General features: G+C 40.1%; 1 protein-coding gene across 1 annotated transcript in view; it reads left to right on the forward strand.

Annotated features, from left to right (window-relative positions):
* Positions 1-17,046, forward strand: part of AFF2 (ALF transcription elongation factor 2) — a 343,526-nt gene extending 326,480 nt beyond the window's left edge. Inside the window, exons 16-21 of the mRNA XM_082323594.1 lie at positions 517-653; positions 4,040-4,111; positions 4,471-4,564; positions 7,977-8,026; positions 11,937-12,151; positions 16,685-17,046. Coding sequence (XP_082179720.1) covers positions 517-653; positions 4,040-4,111; positions 4,471-4,564; positions 7,977-8,026; positions 11,937-12,151; positions 16,685-16,806 — 690 coding nt within the window. The 3' untranslated portion in view covers positions 16,807-17,046. The remainder of the gene's footprint in view (positions 1-516; positions 654-4,039; positions 4,112-4,470; positions 4,565-7,976; positions 8,027-11,936; positions 12,152-16,684) is intronic.
* The last annotated feature ends 2,624 nt before the right edge of the window (positions 17,047-19,670 follow it).

Below are 19,670 nucleotides of genomic sequence, written 5' to 3' on the forward strand. Positions count from 1 at the left end.
AATCACAACCATTATGAGGGCTAAAACCTTTTGCAATAAAATCCTAGTAAAATAAAATATTTAGCAGTGCTATATTTTCTCCCCTTTTTTTTCTGCTCTTTCAGTCATCACATAAGTGATGAGATTTTTTTTTGGTCAACAGTTAAGAGAGAATGTGATATCTGACAAATGGCGTGGAGTTGTTACTTAGCCCTTGCATAGTGACGTTCAAACTCAGTTCATATATCGAGGAGCAATATGGATTTTTTCAAACATGCTTAGCGTCTCTCATTGCCTGTGTGAATCCATGCATGTCAGTGGACGTACACTGACTTTCCTCTGTGGAGCACCTGGCCATATACTACCTGAAAAGGTTTGGTAAAAACATAGACCCTGCCTTAATGACTGTATGAATTCATTCTTAACTACCAGCGTTGCTTTGCTTTCATCCTAATGCTAGTGTTGCTTTGTATGATGATCTGTCTACCTAGAAATTAAAGCTGAAGGATTTTCTTGACGGTGTCATTCCCATTTCAGCTGGAGAAGTTCGGCAAAGCAGTGAATTATGCTGATGCTGCCCTCTCCTTCATCGAGTGCGGGAACGCTATGGAGCGAGATCCATTAGAAGCTAAATCTCCATACACCATGTACTCAGAGACTGTGGAACTCATCAGGTTAATGTCCTTTCTGTGATCATTTTCATAATCTCATTTCAGTCATAATTAGAACCTGCTATGTTTTAAAAAATACCATTTCAACGTATTAATGATTTGTCCAAGGCATCTTCATCTCAGAAGTCATCATAATTAGTTCTTGCCATTTTATTAATGTCATGGAAAATTTATAATTGATGGACACTGCTTTTATAAATTATCCCCTTTAGAGGTTATAATGTGAGTGTTATAATTTGCAATATTCATAAAATTAAAATTGAAATGTAGTGGGTGGAAGTAAAGTATAGTAATTTCACTGTTTGGCAATGACACTTGTCTTTTAAAAGGTGTAGTTTTATAATTCAAAACATTAAAGTAAGTCTATCAGGATTTCTATTACAAACCCTGGTTTTAGAGGTTTATAACTTGGCTGTTAAAAAAAAAAAAAAAGCTGAAACTTGGCACATAAGATCATAGCCACAGAGGAAGCTTTCCATGCGTATTGTATTAAAAAAGTATATTTTTTAATGTTAAAGGAATGTGAACCAGGTGAATTAGTTTTAATACGGTTTCGTAGACTTGTAGGCTAGAATATGGATGAGAGAGACTTCACTTACTAACAAAATGTCTGAATTATTATTTTAAAATCTGCTACTGTTCCCTATAGCTGTTTCATAGTGTTGGCTCCATAGAAATAATGGTCTCCTGAGTAACTAAGGGCTTGTTTGCTTTACTTGCACAAATTATCAAAGTGAAATCAAGCAGGATTAAATTTACCTGTAAGTAGAACAATAGGATCTTTCCTCTTCGCTGTGATGCACCTTTGCTTTCCCCAGTGTATGCTGGGAATATCACCATTAACGTCTGTGTAATTACTGGCAGTTTACACAAGAGAAAGAAAAGGAGGCAAATCAGGCCCTAAATGTTTGGTTTTTAATATGACAAAGGTGTCTTTTTAATGTGCAGAATTTTAACGTGCCACATTAGCTATTAGGGACTGCCAAAAATAATGCATGTTTTACATTTTGAATAAGTAGGTATTTACATAATAAAATGTATCAAATCTTAAGAAGCTTTTACTCTCAGGTAAATAAGATGCCTGTTAAATATTTAAAAACATGTTTTTACATTCTAAACTTCATAAAGAGAAGAAGAACATCTAAAGAGATTACTCAACAAAAAAAAATGATGTTCACTCACGGCTTATGATCCCAGTTAAACCCTTGAGAGCAAAGGTCTTAAGAAAAGGAGCTGCCTGCCTCTGCTCCACTGCGCTGAAACTCTTCCTGCAGCCTGGCAGTGGACAGTTCAGTCCTTTGTGTCCTGAACTACACAGCTACAGTTGTATGGCAGGACAAATTGTATTTCAAGAAATATTCTTTCAAGAAGTGAGTGCTTCTTCATAGGAGCCCGCATTTATTTTTATTTTTTTAAGAAAACCACATGGCACAGTTGAAAATGTTGTGCCTCAGTCCAGCAGTCTGTCTGTTCAGAAGCGGATGGACCAAAAATCTTCGTTCATTCAAGAGCCACAACACGCACACCACTTAGCTCGGAGAGCTGCAGCTCTCGGAGTAGCTCACAAATGGGTGATGCCTGCAGCTCCTCTCCGCCTACAGTGCTGGTGCTGGCTGGAGTCGGCTGAGTGTGTGGCTGCATCTTGGAGCAACCGGCACTCATCAGCGTACGCAGCCCCGCTGCCTTGCTCTTCCCAGCAGCTCCTGTATCAGCACAGCCCTGCTGCAGGCTACACGATAGATAGACCTTGGCATGGAAGCAGCACCTGGACTGCTTTTGGATTGCTTTTTGAACTGCTTTTGGCTATGGAAGAATCTGGAGGACTTTGTTATAGTAGATCTCCAATTTCTAAATAGCTAAAGTCAGGTGAGATTAATTCCACCACCGACCATCAAAGGTAGAGCTTAATTTACCAACTCTTGTAAGCAGCATCTTGTAGGCAGCCAGTGAGAGACTGATTTGCCCATTTAACTGCTGTCAGTGGTCAGACATGGAAAAAAGGTGATTGCCCAGGTGAGCAGTAGGCTGGTACGGGTTCAATAAACTCCATGGACAAATACACAATTCTTGTGGGCTACAGTGGGTGCTGAATGTACAAACCAAGTATGCGGCTGTGCACACACACTTTCTCAATGTGGCTCCTAATGTTAATGTAGATTTTTACTGTGAGATAAGAAATAGGAGATTTTTCTCACTTTTACTCCTCCCTTCATCCGAGGCACCATTTCCCCCTTTTGCATTAGCTGTGTCTGCCCTGAGTGTCTGCATCAGATGCCTATTTGTGAAAGCAAGTGGAGCATCAAAGAGATTGGGAATATGAGAGCTGACTGTCAAAGGTGTTTTAAGTTAATGGTAATGCTAAAATCCCTAACTAACACTGAAAATCCCAAAGAGACATAGATCTTTGCGTTTGATCAGATTCATTCAGTATGACTGGAACAACAATAGCAAAGAGCGGGTGGGATGGGACATGGAGGAAGCACATCAGGTGGTCTGCTACAGCTGCAAGCTGGGGGCTGATGGTGGGGGTAGTGGGAGGAAGGCAGAGCGAGAGCAGCACTGCCTGCCTGCACTCCATTACCTCCTTGTAAATGAGAACTCATCAAGACTGCCTGGATACCTTAAAACTTTCTTACGCAACACTGAACCCTATTACTTATTCTAACACAAGTACCTGTGAAATTGCATTAGGGCTCAGAACAATGATTTTATGCGATGAATTGATTTTCAAGAGTCTAAATGCATGGAATGGAGTGTGCTCAGTTAAAGAAAAAAAAAAAGAGAGAGGAGGTAGGAATACTCAATCTTTGATCATCCAAATGCTGGACAGCAGCAATTAAATAGAGAGGGAAGACAAGTACACAAGACTCATAAATTAGTGGACCCAAGAATTTAAAAAGCTGTGAACATGACCTTTCCTGTATTTAAAACCATTTTCTATATAAAATATATTAAAAGCTTTGAAGAAGCATTTATGAGAAGGATTTTGAAGGTATTATTCAATCCCAAAGTATTACATGTTAAACCTTATTATATATTACTCTACTCTTTAGTACATATAGGGCCAAGATCTTATGCTTCTGTCCAACACTCATCACAAATGTTTGCAGGACTCAGCCTAGATGGCTGGATATAATATCATTAATGAGCCCAAGAACAGTTCACCTCGTTGGCCCAGAAAATGGGCCGGTGATTTACTTTAGCCTTCCAGATTTTCAGTGGTGCTTTCTGTTGAATTTTACATTGATCTCATCGTTACAGAAGAATATGACCATGAACTACTGCAGTCGGAGAAGAATATCTATGTGTGGCTGTTATTTTTCAGTGTCACTAGTATTCCTGGAAACATCTTAACTCTCAATTTCTTCTCTCCTCACCTTTCTGACAAGGTATGCAATGAGACTCAAGAATTTCACAGGCTCTTCTGCCACGGAAGGGGACAAGAAATTAGCAGTTTTATGGTAAGTCCCATTGCGACGATGAGAGAAGCAGCTAAAATCTTAAGGAGGACTTTAAAAGTACTGAATTACTTAAGCAGCTTACAGAAGATCATTATTCTTGTTTTCCATTAAACTATTAAAGGATAACTAATGGATTTCTTCAGCAGCTGACTAAACATTTATTCTTCTAATTTATACTCTTATCAAGATGGGATTTTAATGCTTTTGACCACTTTTTTTTTCTTTCTCCATTTGCTTGTTTCAAAATCTAACCTTAGAACAGAAACTGCAAAATATAGGTCAGCATTTTTTTTTTTTTTTACAGTTTATAGGTTTCATTAAGCAATGGAATTAACATAATCCTTTCCTAATTACCACAGCTACCGATGCTTATCACTTCTCTACTTGAGAATGTTTAAACTAAAGAAGGACCATGCTATGAAGTACTCCAGATCTCTGATGGAATATTTTAAGGTAATCTTTATTCTGTTTAATTTATTGATATGAAATGAAATTCATACCAGCACTGAGAGCTCTCACAAATATAACAGCGTGACTTAGAAGTCCCACATTTAACCTCTCCCCTGGGAATTGCAGGCAGGATGGCTGCCAGGGAGTGGGGACAGAAGTGATTTGGGGGATTTTTGGATTAGTCACTTGATTCAAAGGACCATACTCAGTAATTCTACTAAAATAACATTATTCTCAACACCATGTAATGTTTATGCAAGTTACTGTAAAGGAAACTGATTCTTTCAAGATTTCAATGTGCAAGTGATTATGAACTGACCCTCAACGAACCATAATAAAGCAATTATTTAGGCTTTAGTTAGTTAAATTTAGATTTTAAATTCAGTGAGATTTGCTGAAGTTTATTGCAGACTCAGAGATTTCTCCTTTTATTTCTGTGGAACTTCAAATTGCCTTATCTACATCTTGAAAGTTTACCTTTACCTTGAATCGAGTGGAGATCAGCCGATTGTCATGACTCAGTGATGTTTTACTCTACCTTGTCAAATGCTGTTTACCCAGTGTAAGAATGACAAGTCCTCACCATTCCTAAATTAAGGGAGAAACAGAATCTTTCTTCAGCTCTGCCAAGGTTTTGCTATTTATATTTTACTGGTTAATGCTGTTCGAAGCATACATTAATTCTTGTACTTTATTACTACATATTATTCTATAATTATGTAATTATATTGGTTTGTCAGCCCATCAGTCTTTTTTTGTTGTTTTTTTCAGCCTCTGTTAATTTGTTCCAGGCTTTGACATATTAGTACTGCAAACCAGTAAAACTTTTAACACTGCAGTTGTAATATTTTCATGTAAATGGTGATAAAATGGTCTTTCTGCTGTAAAACTCCAGTACTATCATGCTAGCAACCACCACTTAGTCCTGACTTCCCTGGTGTCCTCTGTGTGTGTGTGTGTGTGTGTATCTCTGTAACTTCAGTAATGTTACTCTTGATCTTCTGCTTAAATTGAGGCTCTCTTGAAGTCATTAGGCATGCCTCTGTTGTACTCATGGAGTTTTCAGTCAGGGATTTGCACAGCAAATTAAATTTGAACTAGACACATTTATAGCCCCAGCATTTTCATGAAATGTATTCCATCCACTTCAGATTTTATCTAGGATGAATGTAGATTGCCTCTTAAAAAGACGTTATTAGACAAATCATTTGATAAACTTTTTCTGCAGAAAGTAATGATTTCTAAAAAAAAACAAGGGGGGGAGGGGAGATTCTTTCTTCCCTTAAAGCCACTTTACTTTCCTAGCTGTGCAAATAGGTACAATGAAGAAACATATTACTACTCCCAGCATAAGACCATTTTATTGCATCCGCACAGAGAAGATGACTTTTAATGTAAATGAAAATAAGAGAAAAAAATTTAAGACATAATAAAATAGACAAATCAGGAATGCTGGTTTTAGGCATCCAGTTGAAGCTGAGTATTTCAGCTAATGTCACTGTGCGTATGCTGTGGACACTGTAACTCATTTGCTAGAAGTAGTGTTTGAGTGTATACAGATGATATGTTCAGGATCTTTTTGTAGTAAAGGCATAGGAGGAGAAAAGAAAAGAATGGGAGCTATTAACTCCGTATTAGTTTTGTATTGCTGCACAATGTTCTCTGTGTTCACTAGCAAGGATCTGTAATACAAACGAAATGGATTAACTCTTTGAATAGAGTTGTTATTCAAAATTTTGCACAATTTTAACTGTGAAAAGCAGCCCACTGTTTACAGCAGAGCTGGAGAGGAATTTTTTGGCAGAATTGTTTTTCATATTTTTCCTCACAAATGCCACTTTGTCCAAATTGAAACCATTTGTGGACAGAACTGGTTCTGATTAATTTCCAATTAAAAGTTTCAAATTGATATTTTTGACATTTCAAAACAGAAAATAACCATTTAATCATAAAAGTAGTTTTGAAATTTAGAGGCAACTTGGAGTAAAATATAACTAAATGATAAATTTTTAAAATTGAAGTCAGACTTTTTAAGATTAGCAAAAGTAGCGTCCTTTGATGCATTTCACCTACAAGTTTGAGGGAGATATTTATGTTTTTGAAAATGTGTTGTCAGTAGTCATTGGCAAAAATATTTCAAATATTTTCTTTGTCAGATAACTACCTCCATTCAAGATCTAGTCTTAATCTTGACAGATCTAGTATTTGTCTCTAGATACTGTCGGGAACAATCCCCAGACAGCAGAAATTAACATCAAAGCTGCTTCTTCAGCCCTGAAAACTTTCCAGGGGAATTCAGGATCTCCCTCCTTCTTACATATGAGCGGGTGGCAAAAATATACACTGCATGTGCTCTGTACTGCAAAACACCCCATTTCATGCTCACGTCTTTAATGAAACACAGTGGCATGCTGTACAGGAACGTACAGGCAAGGCCACTGTCATGGCTTGGGCGGTGTTTTCTGCTTTGGTCAATACTGTTGGGCAAGTTTAGCTATGTTTGAGAAGTCAAGGGTAGGATTTTGCTCGCAGAGTGAGCTGCGTGACCTGGGGCCATGCCCTGGGCTGCTCTGTGCTCCACTGAATCTCTGTGCCTCACATACAAAATAGTGATTACAGTAACCAGATGAATCTTGTAATAATGACAGTAATACTTTGCAGAGAACTTGTAAAATTTGATTGAATTTTCGCTGTGTGTGCTGGCTTCTTTGCAAAGCAGCTCAGAGTGATTGTTTTCAGAAAGCACACATAGATAGCTTCAGCCCTGATACTACCACTTTTTATGGGAACTAAGTAAGATACCACCCAGTCTGAGCAAGACTGGAAAAATCTGGGCTTTGTTGTTGCTGGGCAATCTCTTTGTACAGGGTTGTACAAGGTGCTACACAGACGTGAAAGGCCGAATGAGTAAGCAGGTAAGGAAAGGCAAATTGTGCAAATAAAATACATAAAAACAAGGGCATTCAAGCAGATCCTTACTAGAAGTTTTATTTCTACTACTATCTGAATCCCAAGCCACCTTCCCTAGCAACTTGGGAGGGATTAATTTCATTAAACCATCAACCCAAATTATTTTTGTTTCTTATTAAAAGCTTGCAGGTCCCCCTAAAGATAAGAAGTCATTAGCACTCCGAAGAACTTACTTCATAGAATAAGTTTCGGTGGTAATTAAACCACTTCTTTGTGAACTACATCTGCTTTTACTGGAATTCCATCTTTCATCAAGTGACTTTCAAGCTACTGGTTGGAACCTACCGATCATCCACCAGCCATTTAATTATGGGGCTGATGCGCAGAGCTGTTCTGCTACATGCACTGTAGCTCTTGCAATGAAAACAGGGAGTGTTGAGCCTTGTGTCATCAGTATTCATGTACTTGCATCACCTTTATTTACATTTTGGTTTTGTACTTACAGAACTCTTCAAAAGCCTCACAGGCCCCCTCACCTTGGGGCGGCAATGGAAAGTGAGTATTTTCTGCTGAGTACTTCTGTCTGGGAACAAGTGGTTCCGAGAGGGGGGGAAATGTTTTGGTGCCTCTAAAGGCAAAGGACAGGCCATGACTCAGTGGTTTGGGAGCTACAGGTATGTTTCACATATGTAGCAGGTAGAAAATGTTCTCCTGGGCTACAGAATTATCTTACAGCTGCTTTGGGCTTGTGGGGGTGAGGGGCTCCCTTTGGGCTAAATCAGGTACCCATGTGAACCATCCAGTGTGGGTGGGAAGGAAGAGCTGAAACACACATTCATCTTTGTGCAAAGCCCCCTTAAGTCTAAAATCAGCCACGGTGGGTCTGTGCCGAATTCTTTGCCAGTTGGCTTCTCAAGCCAAATGAAGGCCATAAAAATATCTGTTAATTAGCTAGCAAGTACCGTGTCATTTCAGGAAGCCAAAGTAAAGTTAACCTTCATTGCAATGATTTTTCAATGATTCGTTCCGTAATGAAAGACCAATGAATATTTCATTGATATATGGTAAGTGCCGTTTAATAAAACTGAAGGCGTAATAGTGGTGAAAATGTGAAGGCACTTAGTCAACCAATTATCAATGGCTTTATACTAACGTTAAAGCACCCTTGCCTCAGATATGAAGTCAGGGTAACGCGGTTATGATCTGCTGTTCAATGAAGGTGCATTGCTGCTGCAACCTTGCCTTTATCTTGCAAAGTCTGTTGCCACCTGACACGCATCTCTCCTGCTCCTTTCTCCTGGCCACGCGTACAGATACAGGTGAAACAAAGGAGAAGGATTTTACCTTCTTTATTTGAGCAGGCTGAATTCTAGGTGAAAATGATTGTTGTTAATGGTCTGTTTCTGGTGGTTCATAAGAAGAAATGACTATTAGACACTCCAAGGAAACAAAGTAATCAAGCTGTAGAAGGGGTTGAAGTTTAGCACACGAAGAACTGAAGTTTTCAAACAGGCTTTGTTCTGAATCAGTGCAAAACCAAAAATTCCAACATTTTGCTTAAAGGAAAATATTGTACTAGATAATTCAAAATATTTGGGGTATATATACACACACGCACACACGCACACCAAATACACAAAATTATTTTTCATACGTGTGTGTATATAGGTATTTAAGTATCGATGATAACACAAAGTGATGAAATACAAAATCACTTTAAATAAATACTAAAAATGTATTTTAACATTGGTAAAGCAACTACTAAATTAAATTATTCAATATGTGCCAGTTTTTCAAGGCATTTAAATGTCAGTGAAACCTTGTATTGCAATAAAAATACAGTAAGGTTTACATAAAGTTTTAGTGCCGAAATAGACGACTGGAACATTACACCTCTTTTGTTCCTTAAGAAGTGGCTTATACCTAAAAAATTTCATGGAGCAAAAGTTATTCTTTTATTCCTGTCCTATAATAGACCCCTATGAAGTGTGTGCTCAGCAGGTGATGACATCTCCCTTGCTATTTAAAGGAGCTGATGAGGTGCCCAGGATTCAGAATCAGTGGGTTTTGACTGGAGGAGAAAATTCTTGTCCAGCCACAAGGCAGGCAGCAGAAACCCAGCATTTGGGTCAGCATCACTTCTAACATAACACCCAGCCGATCGGTCTCTTCCCACTGACTTTGGAGATAAGGAAGCAAAGCTCTGAAAGCACACATCCCTGTCTTTTATTCAGAGAAGGAAGCACTTGACATGTAAGAATAACTGAATACAACAAGGCCTTGTTATAACGGTGTTATTGTGACATTTATGACCCAAGACACAAAGACCACAGTTAGGTCTTCTGTCCCCTCTGTCTGGAGTCTCAGAAGAAAAGCTCCAGCTGGCTCGACGTTGCCGTACATCTCAGGTGTCTCCTGGTGGCCCCAAGGATTGTCACAGGCCTGGCGCTGCCACTGGCGGCATGTGCTCTGCCTTCCCCAGGGCTGCTCGCTCTACAGTTTCCTCTTATTCCCCTGCAAATTTGTACCAGCTGGGAAGAGAAGTCGCACACCACAGAGGAGAGACCAGACACCATCAGGGTATGGCACCACTGGAGACGGATCAGCAACCTGGTTCAGAATGGGGAGACAGCAGGGTATTCTTAAATCTTTTTTTGAACAAAGCAAAACTTATCAACTGCCATGAAGTGTAGTCTACTCGGGATCTCAAACCATCACAAATCTCAGCTTGGCTTACTGGAATTTCTGGCCACTTTTGTTTGAAAGGGTTATGAACCTCTACAAAGTTGGCTTGAGTTCCAGGCTGGCAATGAAACAAATTTTCCCTGGTTTCATTACAGAAATGTTTCCCACCTCTAGCGACAGAAAGCACAAAATAGAGAGATTTAATAGACTCACCACAGTAATAATGGCTGTGCACAACAGGGTAAATCCAATGAACAATGTGCTTTATTTGGCAGAAGTGCGTCAGCTTGTTGTAAGTGGCTCTAACAAAATACTCCTGGTCTCCTCAGATACTTATGATTTTTAACTGCTCCCAGACCTAATCTAGTATAGTTCAGCTCTTCTGTGCATTAAAGACACTGTGGCGTGTCAAGTAACCGGGATGTTTTGAGACTTAAAAATAAAACGTTTGTGCCGTAGGATATGCTTAAACTATAACACATAAGCTGTGTATAAAGCTACTAGCTGCTGAATTAACGTGGTCTCTAGCTCTGTAAAAAGAATGTATCACAGGAGCCTGTTGTTGAGCACGGGTAATAGCAGGGCACTGCTGGAAAATCTGCAGCAAAAGCTGTTGCCATAAATGCCTTTCAGCCCAAGGCTGTGCCGTGGCGGCAGTCTGTCCTACAGCACCTGCAAGGTATCAGCACAGCAGCTCTGTGCCCACACTTCATGGTCAGGGCCATTGGCGGTGGCTTGTAAAGCCAAGAGGAGGAGCCTTTCTGTCCTGTGGTTTGGATCAGGCCTGTAATGAGTCTGAGCGAGCTTGGTGCTGTTGCACAGCGTGAGGCATCAGTGGCCGCCTGTCAAGAGAGGGGTTGCAACATCCCCGTCCGGAGAGTTTTGGTGTCTTTGCTTCATGCAGAGAACGCCGGGAGCGTCTCGGCCCTGCGTTTCAAGTGTATTCCACAGCAAATCAAATGCATTTGTTTAGGTAAGTGGTTCCAAATGGGGACAAGAGAAGAGATTTTTGGAACCCTTAATCTTGTTCACTGAAACAAATTTTCAAAGAGAATAGCTGTATGTGAGCGCTCAGCGCTGCACAGCCCTAAACATGAGCTTGCTGTGCTGACCTCTGCACTGCCTGCAGCCAGCAGGTGATTCCTAATTGCTGGTGTTAGAATTAAAGGAAAATCTATATTAGAACATTAGTGCTGCACTAAGTAGGGAACTTAAAACACTGCTCTGTACAAAACTGTGCAGATGAACTGTAGGCAATTAGAAACAAATCTCCATAGCCAGTCTTAAAGAATCCTATAGAGATATTCATAATCCTACAGTACCCTCAGCTCCTAATACTGCTCTGCAGGGTGCTTTTAAGACTTGCACTTTACTTATTGTGGTGACTGTATTTGGAGCAAACTGTCATTGTGATTTCCACAAAATGCTTTGATCATAAGCCAATATTGCACATTGAGTGTTTTCTAACTGCCATTGCAGCTACTGGCAGCAGGTAGAAAAATCATTACAGCTATGAGATACTTCTTTCTCTGAAAGATTGCTCTATTTTTATGATAGATTTCTTCTTTTTTTTTAAATAACAGGTTCATTTGTAGGGAGAATTAAATCCCTTTTTATTTTCAGTCATCCCCAGTTTATAAGCTCTCCTTTCTCATAAAACCAGCAGATACTACTGCACATTCTCCCCTGACTGGGGTGCAGAGTTAATTTTTCAAGTGCATTTAGGATGGCAGTAAGTGGTGTGTGTGAGGAGGACTCACTCTTCCTTTACCTCTCGCAGGAGCACAGAAACGCCATCGCCCATGTCCCTGAGTCCGTCCCCTGTCAGCTCTGCTGGAAGCAGCGCGGGCACCGCCGGCTCCTCCTTGGCGGGGACCATCACCATCCCTCAGCGCATCCACCACATGGCTGCCAGCCACGTCAACATCACCAACAACGTCCTGCGGAGCTACGAGCACTGGGACATGGCTGACAAGCTGACTAAGGAGAACAAAGGTGCCCTGCTCGGCTTCTTCCTTGTTCCCTTTGGCTCATCAGCTTTAGCTTTCTTTCTGTTCTTGTAGGCGTTGTTGGGAATTGGACCCAGAGCCACCGCATCTAAGAGCACAACTGTGACAGCTTGAGCAAACAGACCAAATCTGCTTGCTGGTCACTGTAGCCAATGCGTATCTTCTCTTGTCAAGCACAGAGGGGGGATGTGTAACACACGCTGAACATGGGGTTATCAGAGCAGCTGGCAAATAATTTAGCGAACATGAGCCCCAAGTGATGAGAGCTTTTGAGCCTGCAAATTCATTCACAGTTTCAGCTTCTCATAGAGCACTGAGGTTATTTTCATACTGCTCTGTCGCCCGGTTTAAGACTATTAAAATGCTAGCTAGGATAATAAGCAAACATTAGATTTTATGTTTATGCAGGGAGTCCGATTAGGAGATGTCCACTGAAAGCCATGACCTTGACTCTCCTATGGTTGGATTGCAAATCTGCTTGTTTATTCCTAACAACAAAATGTAAGTTTTTACCACAGTCATTTCAAAGGAGTTTTGGCAAGCAGTTTGTGACTGGGTTATATCAAGCATAGTGGAGTGGCTGAGATGTAACTAAAGGACAAATTTGGCCTATTGTCGGCCAGCTGTGAACCTCCCCATCATAATGTAATTATTCAGATTCCAGCTTTGGGCTTACACAAATCATTGACAAAGCTTTCTTTGACACTAGAGGTGCAGAGCCTAACTGGGAAATATTCTCGTCATGAATTGGCTCATTCTCTTAAATTATACTGAGATTTCAGATGGCTGACTTTTCCTGACAAATGTGCTCGCTGTATGCAGTTTGATCTTACTCCCATTAATGTCAGTGGCAAATTTCCACTGATTTAGAGAAACTAAGCTTGAGATTTATAGAGTTTTATGTCTGAATGGTGGGTCATAATGATCTATCCCTGGATGAGGAACAATAATAGAAGTTCTGTCCAGTCCTCCCCACTGCTTCTTGTCTTTGTTCGCATTGGTTAATTTAGTAGCAGAGCAGTCATTTTGGATTTTTTCCATAGCGGCATCCATTTTCACAAAATGTGAAAGTGATTCCCTGTCAAATGTACTGCAGAACGTTACAGTGGGAATGCAGAAGGATGCTCTGATAGGAGAAAGAGATGGCGATAATCTTGTAATTAGCCCTGTGTGTTGTGGAGTTGTTAAATGTTCTACTTGGTATTGAATCAAAATAGCTCAGGCATTCAGCCAGCAGACAGAAAATGTACCCAGCCACTGCTGTTATCAGTCCTAGAGCTGGATGAGAAAAAAAACCTGCTGACTCTCTTTCTGCATTTTCCCCGCTACACTCTTCTTTGTTCTCTTTTTGATTTACGATCAAATAAACCCAATTCTGCAAAGCCATATAGCAATAATCTTTATTCAGATGAGCAGTCCCTTTGACTTTAGTGGGACTGGATGCATGAATAAGGGTTTCCCACACGAGCAAGACATCGAGGGTTGTGCCCTGTTCTTTCATATCTTGTTTCACAAACTGCAGCCGTGGTACAGGGAATGGAAAGTTCGTGTTACTTCAAATTTCATTTAAGTATTATAAACCATTGGAGAGAGATCAGAGTTTCATACATGCTATAGCGTGCCTGTCTTTACATTTTGTCTGGAAAGATACCTCATTTCTAATTAAACACTCGATTTAAAGTTGCATGCTTAAATACAATTAAACTGCAATTTGAAAAATTCATGGTGTAACAAAAAAGTATGTAAGAACTGCTCTGCTACTCTGCAGGTCTTCGTCATATCACATGATGGATTTCATTTACAGCAGGATATATTTAAGACACTTTGACGTGAGATATCTTATAGTGTTTTGCGAAACCTAGCTGTCATTATTTTAGTAGCTGTCATCTGCACCTCTCAAATAATTGAAAACACCTGTATCTTGCTGTCTGGGACAGGACTCATCCTTTTCCCCATAGCTATCTCTAATCCACCTTTGCCAGCTGGACCGGCTGTTGCAGTGCCCAAGCTCTGGTATGCTGGCGTGCGGACTGTGCGTTCAAAAATGCCCCATGACAGCAAACAGGATAGGGGCAAACCCCAGACTTTGCCTGGAGTCCCAGGTAAAGGACAGATCTCTCGGCTTCTCTCTGAGGGGTTTGGGCAGTCAGTTCACCATAAAAAATGAGATCCCCCCATGAAATAAGAATGGTCTCAAAAATCAACAAACAAACACAAACCCACAAAGAAACCCACGTTTAAGATAAAAATGAATTTTCTTTTAAAAAACAACAGATCCAGTCAGTTTTGGTTGGGTTGATTTTTTTTTTTTTTTTTTTTTTTTTTTTTTGTGGTCAGCTCTCATTGTTTCTGTTGTCTTCTGAATCACAGGGGGTGTCTTGCCCAAGAACATGTCCCTGATGAGCTAATAGACATGGGTATAAAAATGTGGCACCATCATTGTAATGTCTAATGGCCTTTACATCTGGGTCTTACTGCTGTCGTAGATGTTTCTCAGGTCATGCCCATGCAGACACAAGAGATTTCTTCCACGTTGTGGGAGCTGTGCAGCCTCCCCTTGTCCACGGCTGTCAGCTTAGGTTTTGTGCTCCTCTAAGTGTGCCTGCACGCTCCCAGTTTGGACTTGACTCATGTCCAGCTGGCTCAGAGCAGGAGACAGAAGCCTTTCTTGTCAGCCTGACAAAAGATGTGCCATTAAAATAAAAAGGCATAGCAAGAGGGAGAGCAGCAGAACTGTGCCCCGCCAAGCTGATCTGGTTTGAAAAGGAAAGTGGGAAGATACTGCCGTGTTCCTCTGCTTGAATTTCCCCTGGTCAGTAGAGTTTAGCGTGTGGGAGAATAGATGGAGTTTGTCATAAACTGCGTCTGTAGCAGGCCAGGCTAAACTGCAGACTTCCCAAAGCCAACCCATGGGCTGCTTTGTGTTGGATCACCTAAAGAGTTGTTCGCCATTTATAACATCAAACTCGCAGCTGACCTTACAAAGTCAGATAATTTTTTTAGGCTTCCAAAGACAGCAGCACTTTTTCTCTACAATAGAAAACTATCAGCTCTGTAGTGACAAAGGCCTGTTCTTTCGCGTATAAATTTAATAAGTGGCTTCAGAGCTTGTAGCTTTTTCAAGAAATGTTAGCTGAAATCAGGCTTTAAGGTGAATTCTCAGTGTTTAAAGCAATTATTATTTATTTGAGCCTAGAATGAGATCTCTAGAATGCAAGCAAGACAGCGCATTATTTCACTTCTAAATGTATTGATTTTACACTGGAGGAGGGGAATAAAAGACAGAGGAAGGAAGATTAAAAGTAACCACTGGCTGCAGCATCTTAACGCAACTGGTGATAGCCCTAAGCTTTCATTATGCTTGCCTCCGGCCAAATCACTTTGCGCTGTGATACTGGTGTAGCTCCCAAGCTGACCAGGGTCAGGCTGTCAATACTTGGATAGAAGACCTCAAAGCAGCACTTACTTGCTGAAGAAAGTACTGATAATGATTTTGTACCCAGCATCTGCTTTCCCGAGCTGCAGCCAATACAGCGTTAGCTGGCTGAGTGCCACGCACTGGATTTTAGACAGGGCGAGAATGTAGGGGCTCAGCCACCGGTTATTGTGGTTGTTGGTTGTTATCTGAGCTCTGAGGGGCTTTTAACTGAGAGCAGGCTCCCACTCGCCTAAATATAGTGTAAGTGTTGTATATGTGGGAATGCCTGAGCCCCAGTGAGCAACAGGACAAGCTGTGGGAGAATAGAGGATGCAATCCAGTTCTGCATTAAAAGCAATTAGGAAAGTTCTGTTGGCCCTAACAGGATTAGTCTTTCACCCAGATAGCATCTAACACAGGGCATACAGTAAACTGGTGTGTTGCTTCCTAACTATGGCTCTCTGTTTAGTGACCTCCTGTTAACCCTTCCCAACACCAGATCTCAGTGGCCTTACCCATCTTTTCTTTCCCCTGAGACGGTTCCCGTCTCCTAGATGCTCTTTTCTTGCTGTGTTCCCTCTCTCCTCTTCCTTCTCCCCTCCCACCCCGCACATGTCTTCTGGGGCCTGCAGCTGCAGGGATGAGCAGAGGGCCAAAACTGCTGCAATGGCAGTAACAGAAATTGGAGGGTGGGGAAAAGAGCAAGCAAGGTCTACGGCAAGATCCAGACTAGCTCTTCATGCCCAGGAGAGGGTACAGCATGGAAAAGGAAATGCCACAGTTCATTGCAGCTATTTAAATCATGCAGTCAGCAAACCTAGGCTCAAAAAACTGAAAGTACAGATCATCAGAGCTAAAGGAAGACTATTGGCAACCACTCATACCATGTTGTGGTTGACTTCCAGCATGGATAATCTAATTTGGTCTGTATAAATAAATTGTTGCCTTTGTTTAAGTTCTTTCCTAGTGACCATGTGCTCATCTGCAGAACGTCTTGAGAACTCACTAATTGCACTGCTGCTACTGGGGGGAAATCATGGTAATACATGTATTTCTGTACCACTGCCTGAAACAATGACTTCTGTTTCTTGTGTATTGCAGAATTCTTTGTAGACCTGGACTCAGTGATGGGACCCTTAACACAACACAGCAGTATGACCAATCTGGTTCGTTACGTTCGCCAAGGACTCCACTGGCTCCGCATTGAGGCTCATTTGTTGTAGTGACTGCTGCCCTGTTCATAACATCCCCATTCTTCTACCTCTACCAGCGCAGAGACGATCACTGGTGGAACTCCACTCATTTCTGGAAGTTTATTCATGTAACTTCATTTTTATTGCCTTTTTTAATATCCTATCTATTGGAAGTAGAAGTCACCATAAATGGAACTTATGACTCAAGAGCAGTATGTGTTGTACCATCTAATCATTTTCGACAATTTTCTATGCCTTGTGTCTCCTGGATCCTGCCATCCTTATGTGCTTTATGGAACGGTACATTCCCTGCAGTATTGTTTTAAGTCCATGCTGCCTTCAAGTGAAAACAAAAAAAAGCACTTTGAGAAGATATGGATTCCTCAGAAATAGTACAAAGCGTCTTAAATATTTGAAGGTATATATGAGAAGTCCCTTCTGAAATAAATTAGTAGAAGTTATAGCTATTCATTCAAAACCGTCTTCTGAACCTGAACCAAGCTTTTCGACGCTTAATTCTGGCATCATTACCTGACACAGTACATTCCTAAGATTTCGTACTTCCTATAGGCTTAATCTCTAAAAGAGAACATTGAATATCTTACAGGTACATAATGTAAGATCACCAAAGGTGTTAAGAGGTAAAAGGTTGAAGGAATGCCTCATTAAAGAACGATGACACACTATGCAATGAGGTTTTGATATTCCATTCTTCCTGTTTATTGTTGGCTTAATAATTTCAGTAGGCAGCAGAATTTATTGCAGTTTTTAGGCAATTTCAAAATATTAGCTTTCATAGTCTTATCTACCATTCCTATACTAAATCTGTGAATTTTCTTTCAGTTTTACTGTTTAGTCTCAAACAAATACTCATCCAAGATTTTTCTTCAAGAACAATCTCTCCTTGCATAGTGACTCAGCGAAAGCAGATTTTAACAGGACCGCTACACTCTAAGCATTGATATTGTATGTAAAAGTCCATTAATAAGTGTATGCAGATTCTTCATGAAACTCTCTAGAAGTTTAACTAACCAGCTACTGTTGAAACATTATAATTCCATGTGGCATCAATTTTCACCTGTTTTGTTCATTTCAGAGCGTTAGAAACGAACAGTATTATCTTGCTATTTTGAAAACAATGTCAAATTAAATAAAATCACCAGATTTACCCAAAAGCAATATAATATTTGTTTAATAATGGCCATGAATACGTGAGTCAGATTACCTATTTTCCAAGCTCTGCATCTGTTTACCCATGCTGTCATGTTTTGGACCATTCCTCTAATGCGTGAATAATAATGAGACAATTCAGATAGAATTTCAAAGCAATTGTGAATAAATTACACCATTTCACATTTGCTCTTTCCTCTTCTTTTTTTCCCCTGTTATAAACTGCACTGCTCTTCTGGTGCCACTGCAAGAAGCGCTAGTGCATGAAACAAAACAAAATGAATTTATATCAATAATTCACAAGACTTTAAATGGTCTCATCTCATTCTTGATATAACGCCTGCATACCTTACTGAACTGTAAATTCCATTTCTATAAACAGAAAATGCTCATAGCAATGTAAATATTATTCTGTCTCGTCTCATTGAAATAATACAATATGTGTATTAAATGCCATCCAGATATTAGTTAATTGCAATTACCTTCTGCTATATAATCCTGTATATCCTTTAATCTGGTGAGTTATTGGATTCTACTCACTGGGTTGTGACCAGATAAATAGGACAAATTTTCATTTAAAAGGTTCAGACTGTTACGATTTTTAGAGCAGGCCTTGGATATTTGCAATAAGAGCAGTTTAAGGACTCTGCCCAATGCACATATAAGGCAAACATTACTGTAGCTGTTGTATATTAGCTCCCTGTAGTACTACCTTTTTTTAAAAATCAATAATTCCTAATATTTTGTTCCACAAGACTGTATTGTAAATGTAGCCAAGGTGCATCATTAGAGAAATCATCCCGTTTAGGGTTGTCTGCAAAGGACATTTGCAGAACATGCACATCCTGTACTATCTGCACATTCCTGCTCCTGAAGTGGTCGATACACCCTTATCTGTTCTCCGAGGGTTTCGGTGACATGGCTGAAACGTGAATCTGACAGCATTTGTCACGCTGATTCTGGCCCCAGTAGCTAGTGAATAAAACCACAACAGCGAGAACTGTTCGGAAATGTAGATGAAAGGTGGTGGTTGGGTTTTTTTTAAGGAAAAAGAAAACAAAACACTTGAAGTATTTTATTTTATTTTTTTGAACAGGGTGAGTACTTGAGATGAAGTAGTATTGGGGTGGTTTTGTCATAAGCCAGAGTTTTCCATTCTTTTCGCCAGATCTCACTAATGAGATTCACTAACTATTTAGTCTAATTAAGTGCATTGTCGTCACTTGTTCCTTTAATGTAGACTGAAATCCTAGACTTCCATGCCTTTATGAAGGATAGATACGTCTTGAAATACAATCTTCAGACACAAGACTGTTCAAAGAGTTAGCTGCAGTCACTCAGTGAAGACAATGTATTATCTTTCCCCTGTTGCTTGCGGTAAACAGACTCCTCTCTCTAAATTTACCCCATGTTTACAATCTTTTGCTTAAACAGCTTAAGGAATTAGCCCACCTGATTTTGTATCCTGTGACTTAGTTTGAAATGCATGCTTAATCAATGTCATGATTATAATAAGTCCAGCAGTCAAGTCTAGGATCACAAGCCAACTTACTATTTAGCAGTCTTGTTTCAAAAGCGGCTTAGAAACAAATTAAATATGGAGAGTGAATTACCATCTTATCCCTGGGGATGATGCTTCTTTTGGGTTAGTTATTAAGGATTATTGCACTTTTACAGGCACTATATTCATCTCATTTCAAATGCCAACGTGTCATCTTTGTGGA

Source organism: Platalea leucorodia (genome assembly GCF_965183815.1).
Source record: "Platalea leucorodia genome assembly, chromosome: 10".
Lineage (NCBI taxonomy): Eukaryota > Metazoa > Chordata > Aves > Pelecaniformes > Threskiornithidae > Platalea > Platalea leucorodia.